Source organism: Rhamphochromis sp. 'chilingali', assembly GCF_963969265.1.
Source record: "Rhamphochromis sp. 'chilingali' genome assembly, chromosome: 4".
NCBI lineage: Eukaryota > Metazoa > Chordata > Actinopteri > Cichliformes > Cichlidae > Rhamphochromis > Rhamphochromis sp. 'chilingali'.
In genome coordinates, this window is record NC_137948.1 from 21,198,816 (window position 1) to 21,208,511 (window position 9,696).

At 46.9% G+C, this 9,696-nt stretch overlaps 1 protein-coding gene across 2 annotated transcripts in view; it reads left to right on the top strand.

Annotated features, from left to right (window-relative positions):
* The first annotated feature begins 8,905 nt into the window (after positions 1-8,905).
* The window catches only part of LOC308394832 (uncharacterized protein), a 21,078-nt gene continuing 20,287 nt past the window's right edge, over positions 8,906-9,696 (top strand). Inside the window, exon 1 of one of the 2 annotated variants that reach the window (XM_080879393.1) lies at positions 8,906-9,067. In XM_080879393.1, the coding sequence (XP_080735519.1) occupies positions 8,973-9,067 (95 nt within the window). In that variant the 5' untranslated portion in view covers positions 8,906-8,972. The remainder of the gene's footprint in view (positions 9,068-9,696) is intronic. The other variant, XM_080879394.1, reaches the window with a different exon arrangement.

The window sequence follows — 9,696 nt, forward strand, 5'->3', positions numbered from 1 at the left end:
GGTAGTTAGAAGGGAAAAATTGTGTTTTTATGTCTGTCTTGATTGAATTGATGAGACATATGATGAAGAGCAATAAATTAAAAAAGGCTTAACAGCTAACCTCAATGGACTGAGATAGGCCTATGTTAGGAAATGTTGTACAAAAACCTATTTTGTCACAGTACGGCTGTGTGCAGGCAGGAGAGGACCCAAACGCAAACTCAGAGACAAAAGGTAAACTCAAAAAACACAGCTTTATTGCTGGCGTGGGACACGAAAAACAATACAAAATAAACTAAACTGGGAAAACGAAAGCACAGGGAAAAAATCACACAGCTATGATGGAGACTACGACACTGACAAAGAGAAACACAGGGCTTAAATACACAGAGGGATAACGAGGGAATGAGACACAGAAGGAGGGCACAGCTGGGAGAAATCAGGACTGGACGAGACAGAGACGCAAAACTAGAAACACTCACATGAGGCATGGACCTTCAAAGTAAAACAGGAAGTATCACACAGAGACGCGAACTAGACAGTGGAGACAGCAACTAAGAAACAGAGACAAACCATAAGGCAGAGGTCTAAGAACCAAAATACACAGAGGGAAATACTCAGCTTTGAACACAAGAGACTAGACTAGAGGGAGTAACAAAAGACCAACCATGAGAACATAATGCACAATGCAGGGTGACAGAAAACAAGAAACTCAAACATGCAAAGACACACCATAAACAGAACAGAGGGGGCACAGAGAGACATGAAGGGCAGGGGAGACTTAACATGGGTTGAAACACAAGGGGGAACTAATAAGCAAATCAACATAGGAGGCCTAATGAGCTAAACATACTATAAACATCAAAATGAACTAAAACTCAAAACACTGGGTCCTAAGACCCAGGATCGTGACAGAGCCCCCCCCTTCAAGGGCGGATTCCAGACGCCCAAAACCAGGAAAAACAAAACAAAACCAAAAACAACCCACCCAGGGCGGGCGGCGGGGGTCCAGGACGGAGGGCCAGAAACAAAGCCACAAAAACACAATGTCCATCAAAAACACAGGAGCGCAGGGAACAGTTCACAACTCCTCAGGGGGCCGACCCAGAGGGTGACTGTCCAGAAGTCCATAGTTCATTTGATCAGGGGGCCGTCCGTGCGGACGGCAACGGCGGCGACACGGAAACGGTTCAGGGGGCCGACCTCGACGGCGGTGACGTGGAAACAGGTCAGGGGGCCGGCCGTGCGGAAGGCGACGGCGTGGAAACAGGTCAGGGGGCCGGCCGTGCGGAAGGCGACGGCGGCGCCTCAGGCGATGGCGATCAGGGGGCCGGCCGTGCGGAAGGCGACGGCGGCGCCTCAGGCGATGGCGATCAGGGGGCCGGCCGTGCGGAAGGCGACGGCGGCGCCCAAGTGTCAGGCGTACCGGCCGAGGCTTGGAGGGCACAGGACCAGGCGACGCTGAAGCAGAGGCCGGACCAGGCGTAGACGATGAAGCAGAGGCCGGACCAGGCGTAGACGATGAAGCAGAGGCCGGACCAGGCGTAGACGATGAAGCAGAGGCCGGACCAGGCGTAGACGATGAAGCAGAGGCCGGACCAGGCGTAGACGATGAAGCAGAGGCCGGACCAGGCGTAGACGATGAAGCAGAGGCCGGACCAGGCGTAGACGATGAAGCAGAGGCGGCCACAGGTGGCGGCCGGACGGGCTCCTCGGGCCCTCCAGCTGACGTGGCATGAGGCCGGACCGGCTCCTCGGGCCCTCCAGCTGACGTGGCATGAGGCCGGACCGGCTCCTCGGGCCCTCCAGCTGACGTGGCATGAGGCCGGACCGGCTCCTCGGGCCCTCCAGCTGACGTGGCATGAGGCCGGACCGGCTCCTCGGGCCCTCCAGCTGACGTGGCATGAGGCCGGACCGGCTCCTCGGGCCCTCCAGCTGACGTGGCATGAGGCCGGACCGGCTCCTCGGGCCCTCCAGCTGACGTGGCATGAGGCCGGACCGGCTCCTCGGGCCCTCCAGCTGACGTGGCATGAGGCCGGACCAGGCGTAGACGATGAAGCAGAGGCCGGACCAGGCGTAGACGATGAAGCAGAGGCGGCCACAGGTGGCGGCTGAACGGGCTCCTCGGGCCCTCCAGCGGAGACGGGTGGCCGGACGGGCTCCTCGGGCCCTCCAGCTGACGTGGCATGAGGCCGGACGGGCTCCTCGGGCCCTCCAGCTGACGTGGCATGAGGCCGGACCAGGCGTAGACGATGAAGCAGAGGCGGCCACAGGTGGCGGCTGAACGGGCTCCTCGGGCCCTCCAGCTGACGTGGCATGAGGCCGGACGGGCTCCTCGGGCCCTCCAGCTGACGTGGCATGAGGCCGGACGGGCTCCTCGGGCCCTCCAGCTGACGTGGCATGAGGCCGGATGGGCTCCTCGGGCCCTCCAGCTGACGTGGCATGAGGCGGCGTGGGAGCCACGGAGTGCTGAGCAGACTGTTGAGCGGTTGGTTGTTCAGATGATTGGGCCAAAGAAAGGGGTATGGGCGACAAAACTGAAGCCTGACCTGGAGACAAAACTGAAGCCTGACCTGGAGACAAAACTGAAGCCTGAACACACGACTGAGCTAACTGAGCAACAGACTGAACTATGGAAAAAATGAGAGGTTGTAGTGATTGTGGTAGTTGTTGCTGACATATCTCCGAGCCTACAGAACACAAGGACAGGGGCTGGATAGGCTCGTCTGAGACTTCAGCGGACACAGGAATGGGTGCAGGCACCCGCCGGACACGAGCCGCTCCCACCCGAGGAGTAGGTACGGGTGCGGAGGTAGGCTGTGCCCTGGCTGGCCTCACCCTGGGAGCCGGGACAGGTGGTGGAGAGCGGAGCTCAGGAGCGGTCACAGGCGTAGGTAGGTTTGCAAAGGCAGTTAGTTTCTGAATAAGCTGACTGGTGAGCAGCAAAGTCCAGGGGTGAGGCCACACCCAAAACAGTCACTTGAGGTGCAGGTTGAACTTGGTCTGACTCTAAAACATGGTGAGTGTGTTTGAACATGGCTGGCTGTGGAACACAAAATTCAACTTGATTCATGAGCTCAGTGGCATCAAGTCCAAGTCTTCTAGCCAGTTTAACTATGGTGGGAGGCACTCTGTTACTGTTTACACCTCCCAGCTGAGGCACAGAAAAACTGCCTGAGATACTGGAAGAGCGTCACGTAGAGTCCCAGACACAGGATTGGAATCATGAAGGTTCGGAGGAGCTGGTTGAAAAACTAAAGTGTTCATAGGAGCAGCATGACTAACAGTGGATGAAATGGCAGAAGGTTTGGAGTCAGAATGTGGCAAACAGTCACTTTTACTCACAAAAACGGTCTGCTCAGCTGCTGTGGAGCGATGGCGGCGTGAATGCCGCTTTCTCCTGGAAGAGGGAGGAGACGAGTCGGCCCGCAAATCCTCAAGCGGACTCGTTTGAAAAGCCTCCGGCTCTTCACACAGGAGTGGCTGCTCAGTGCAGACACGCACAGTAGAAACAAGGAAGTCCTGGATTAAAGGGTGGAGCATGCCAAATAACCAGGGGAGTCCAGAGATCATCCGTTGTAAGCGGAGAGCTAGTTCCTCCTGGTATTCCTTAAATGGCAGCGCAAACCACTCCTGGCAGAGAAATTCTACCGTGTAGATCATGTCCTCCTGGAGCTCAGCAGAGGGATTGTGAGCTGCTGGGTCCATTGTCTGGTCGTAGTCTGTCACAGTACGGCTGTGTGCAGGCAGGAGAGGACCCAAACGCAAACTCACAGAGACAAAAGGTAAACTCAAAAAACACAGCTTTATTGCTGGCGTGGGACACGAAAAACAATACAAAATAAACTAAACTGGGAAAACTAAAGCACAGGGAAAAATCACACAGCTATGATGGAGACTACGACACTGACAAAGAGAAACACAGGGCTTAAATACACAGAGGGATAACGAGGGAATGAGACACAGAAGGAGGGCACAGCTGGGAGAAATCAGGACTGGACGAGACAGAGACGCAAAACTAGAAACACTCACATGAGGCATGGACCTTCAAAGTAAAACAGGAAGTATCACACAGAGACGCGAACTAGACAGTGGAGACAGCAACTAAGAAACAGAGACAAACCATAAGGCAGAGGTCTAAGAACCAAAATACACAGAGGGAAATACTCAGCTTTGAACACAAGAGACTAGACTAGAGGGAGTAACAAAAGACCAACCATGAGAACATAATGCACAATGCAGGGTGACAGAAAACAAGAAACTCAAACATGCAAAGACACACCATAAACAGAACAGAGGGGGCACAGAGAGACATGAAGGGCAGGGGAGACTTAACATGGGTTGAAACACAAGGGGGAACTAATAAGCAAATCAACATAGGAGGCCTAATGAGCTAAACATACTATAAACATCAAAATGAACTAAAACTCAAAACACTGGGTCCTAAGACCCAGGATCGTGACATATTTATATTGCTTTAAATCATTGAGAATAGAAAAACAGCATCGTATTAGTCAAAAATCAGGTCACAAAACTCTTTTTAAAACTTACAAGCTTTCTCTTTGTCCCTTTTTATTTCATCTACCAGATGTGCTGATATTTTTGCATACCCACAACTGATGCAAATCACACTGACAGTTCGTTGTGCAGTTTTGGAAAATATCTTCACAGCTCCAAAATAATGATTGCTGCTCACCCTGTGAACTTTGCTAGTGCTTATGGCAGGCAAAAATAATCCACATTAATACTTTGGTCCACCACATGGGTCTAAATGCCAATTAATTAACTATTAAAATGAGCTAGAATATTGAATTATTCTCTATAATAATATGAAATCAGAGGTTTTAATATTTAATTTGTTATTATCTGTATGATTAAGGGTGGGTCAACCAGTAAAGACTGCTGTGGGACACTGAAGCACAGAGATTAGCCTGTAAAATACTGACAACACAATAAGCTCATAAATGGTAAAACAAGCAAATAATCATAATTTTTAAAAAGTCGACAAGAAAGCAAAGAAAAGCTACCTTGTTGTCAACGAGCATCATATGCACAGTATGTTACAAAGACAAAAATAATGAGGAATAGTTTTACACTTATTTTGTTTGATTGGGCTCAGTTGAATGGACCTCTGAGTTTACTATCACCATGCCGTTTCCATCTATCAGGCAATCCCTCCCCCATGTATGCTTGAAAGGAAGTAACGGGTGATCTGGCATCAGAATACAACGATCCTCATAAAGACTTAAGATAATAACATAATCCATATTATTGATCTTATTGAGCAACATGTATGAATGATCCTCCCCCATTCTCTGCGGCCTGCTGGAGCGGGAGGGCTAGTAGGAGGAGTTGGCCGTCCGACTGCGGTCTGGGGTGTGGGGCCTCCCTGCTGCTGCGGAGTCGGGGTGGTCTGCCTCTCCCCACCGCAGGGAAAAGGGTAACACCACCTGGGTCTGGGTGCAATTCCCCCCTCCAGGGGCAAGGGTACCTAGACCCGGTTTGTAGAGTACGCTTGGGGAGTGTGATTGTGTGTACAGCGTCTCTTTATGTCTGTCTCCACGTTGGTTGAGTGTGGAGTGAGTGCATATGAGAGCATGAGGGTGGGAATGGATGTTTGTGTCTGTGTGTGCCTGTATGTCTGTGTCTATATGTCAGGTTGGGTATCAGACGCCACCTCTCTGGGGACACCTCAGGCCCTCCAAGGTTTGGAGGCCTATCTCCACCCACCACCACTTCCCCTGCCGGTGGCGGACTCCCTCAGGTGTCGGTGTGTTGGCGGTTCTTTGTGTCTGGGGGTGGGCGTCCGGGTACACACCGGCTCACTCCTTGGCGGCCGCTTGTCGGGGCCTGGGGCCTGGGGCTCGCTCGGGCCCCTTTGGAGGTGGGGTGCCCCCGGCCTCTCGGCCTGGGGCTCGGTCACTCAGGCACAGCTGGGGGCCGGCGGAGCTCACGGGCGCGTCACTGCAACTCCCCCTGACTTCTGCTCCGCGGCTGCTGGGCGAGCCCTCATCTGGGACTCTCCTCAGCTCTTACTGGAACAGTGGCGCGGCTGCCCCTCTGTTGGTCTTCCATGGTCTCTTGTGTTCTGGGGGCCTCTGGATGTCTGGAGTTTTGATCTCCTCCATACCCGCTTCACACCCTGGAGGACAGGGCTGTGGCCCCCCCACACTCCCTAGCAGATCATTACATGGAGAAACCTTTGGAATGCAAGCATGCTGATCCACACAGGTATGCACACATGGGTATTCACAGACGCGGACTAAAGCTTTCTTGGCTGCTGCCTCAAAGCACACTGTGCGCTGTCTATCTTGCGTGCTGCACAATATCGTTTATTATTTAGTAAATATTGATATCTATGACTAGCTAGTTTATTGTGATGGTGCTTTGTTTTCTCTATTATTATGTTACTCTTTGTTGTTTGCTGTCTCCTCTGTTTGTTTTTTTTTGTTTGTTTTTTTTTTTTCTCCATACAGGTGACCCAGGAGTTCTTTTTTTTTTTTCTCTCTCTTCCCCCCCCTTCTCACCGTCTCTTCTCCCCTTTGGTTTTCTTTCTTTCTCTCCCCCTCTTTCTCTCATTCATTCCCCCTGTCCTATTTATTAAAAAAAAAAAAAAAATGACAAAGGATGAACTGAAGCTCTGCCATCACGTAATGTCGCATACTGCTGTTTCTGATGTCATTTAAAAAAAAAAAAAAAAAAAAAAAAGAATACAACGATCCTCATAAAGACTTAAGATAATAACATAATCCATATTATTGATCTTATTGAGCAACATGTATGAATGTTATAAAACCTTTTTCTTCCATTTTACTTACTTACTATTTGGCACATTAATAAATTGTTTCAATAGCTACAGCTCTGTTTCTGAAAAAAAGAAGACATTTTGTAAAATGTAAATAATAAACAAATCAACCAAAAGCTGTTTTTAAATGGAAAAACATTAAATAAGGTGTTGATACTGAGACTATGAAAGTTTGCATCAGTGGACACAGTGAGGGTGTGGTGTACCATTAATTATAAATAGTGCATACAATTTTTTGAGCAACATATGCTGTCATCTATTAAAAGTGTGGTAAAATGGTCTGCAGTCCAGATGGGTCACCCAGTGAAAACATCTGGAATGTTATAACATGGAAAAGAGAAGTTAGTCCCACAGCTATTAAACAACTAAGATAAATATAAATCAAACGCTTGGAATTTGTTGCTAAAAGAGTTGATGCAACACAACATGCCACTGTTCAAACTTTTAAAAATGAGTTTCTAGCATCATGGATCCATCCATACATTTTTGTTAATGTTTAACCATTGGGCACGGAGAAAGGAGGGATTCTCTCAGATATCATAGGGAGTAAAGCAGGACACACCTCGGAGAGGTCTTGAATCCTGTAAAGGTTTGACATTTTTTAAAGTGATTTAAAATGTGCTGCATTATGTTTTTATTTAGTTTGCACAGAAATGAAAGCTGTCTTTGTCTACATCTTGTCTCTTCATCTGTTATTGAGACAGCACTAATACTTTAAATGAATGTCACACAGGACAAAAATTGCATCTTTGATCAAATTTGTCCAAAATATTAATATAAAATATTAATAAAAGAAGCTCAAGAAAACTGAGAACCAATAAAAATGTTGTTTATTTAGTTTTCAGATGGTTCATTTACAGTGGAATACAGATTATGTTAATATAACAACACACATTTTAGCAGTACTTAAAGTGCTATCTGCTAATCAAGCTATGAGTCTTACACAGTAATGTGTCTCTGTGTTGCAATAGCTATGCAATGTCCATGTAATTATCAGTGTTGTAATAACTCAGTTCAAATATATGCTATTTGGTTGTTATTTTGAAAGAAATCATGTTAAATTAAAATGGATGACTCCTTCTTCAATTATTTACCTAATTATGACTGACTCGCAGCATTGTGTTTCCATTATTTATGAACTTTGTGGACAATGTATTGTTTTATTATGATGTGAAGGTCGTCCAACTGAAATCAGAGTAAAGGAAGTATCCAAACATCTATCTATATATATTAGATTTATATTACTTTCCCCCAAATATACTAAATATATAATTATTAATTATTTTACACAGGACGTATACATGGTGGTTTGTCAAATAAATAAATAAATAAATAAATAAATAAATAAATAAATAAATAAATAAATAAGTAAGTAAATGCACAGATACAGAAGCCAAGTTAAAAATTTAGTTGAATGCCAAAGCATGGATTCAGAGATGATGGTGTGTGAAACCCCAGCAGACAAGATGGGATTATATCATAATAAATTCTTAGCAATCACCTTTTTTTCTGCTGAGATTATAGCATTATTGTCCTAATAATTATATTTAATAATTTCTTTATAAATATAATAAATACCACTTAAATTTTAAAGGTCATATTATTATTGTTGTTATTATTATTATTCGTAATAGTAGTAGTAGCATTATTATTAATCCATTCAGAAGTTGGTCACTTTGCGGTATAGTTTCTTTTGTAAACCCGTAGATAAAAAGGGAGTGTAAAAGTGAGTAAAACAGTCTCATAAGTATGTTGTATTTTCTTTTGTTTGAATAAATAACATGAAACTATATTTTTCTTTTAATTTATTTTGCAATTCTCTCGTTTCAAGAGCTAATCACGCTTCTGAGAAACGGTCTACTTTTTCATCTGCTTGCTGGGCGCATCCATTTTCCCGTAGGGGTGGCCCACATCACCCTATTTAGTGAGCGATACGATATTTAACATTTTCTTGTTGTGAGGAAATTTAAACACTAGTTTAGTGAAGTCGTGTCTTGGTGCGATGTTTGCCGACTGGGGAGCCGTGACAGACCACAGCAGGTCGTGTTTTAGCATCCGTCGCACCCCTTCACCGAGTTGCTGTGGGAGCGTCTGGAATAACCTTGGTGTGAGCCAGTTGAGAGGCTGGAGAAGAGAGCGAGAGACTGAACGGTGAGGCGGCCGAAGATCAGCGATTGCTGGCGTGAACATGGCGGAGACTGTACGCTCACTCTTCGAGTACCGGGACCCGCACAGCCTGGATAGCGACGGAGAGGGAGTGAAACCAGCACCAGCACCACGGGGGTGAGAGAGCCCGTTAACTATGAAATACAGGCTTTTAATAGTTTAAAAAAGAAACTGCTTTAACATACTGTTTTCCTACCCGTGACAGCTAGAGTCGGGTGGGTGTGTGCGCGCATGTACGCGTGAGGGTGTTTTGATGCAAGTAAAGTTACAATTACAGTTCATTCGTCGAGTTTGTCAGTGAGTGAACGTCCACTTGAGAGAAATTACACGAGAAACTCGCGTGTTTGTTTCGTTGTTACCTTGTTTTTTCCACCGTTAATTCCACCTTACAAAGCGGCTCCAAAAAGGGGTGTGCGCGCGTGCGTGAGCGAGCGTGCGACTGTTGTGTCTGACAGTGAATTTACCCACTGAAGAAGCTGTGTGTGTATGTGTGTGTGTGTGTGTGTGTGTGCGATAAGTGACAGAGTGAAGAATAATTAGCACAGACACACAGTTTCAGCTACAGTAACAACGCATGCACCACACACTTGTTACTTTTCCAGGTACGCGGGGAAAGATGGAGGTTAATAGTACGTTCTGTGTTAGTGTACATAACAAAAGTTTTCAGCACCACAATCCCACTGCTCACTGTCACAAAGTTATAAAAATGCTGGAATTAGTGTACTGTCAAAGCTGCCCTGTGTGTA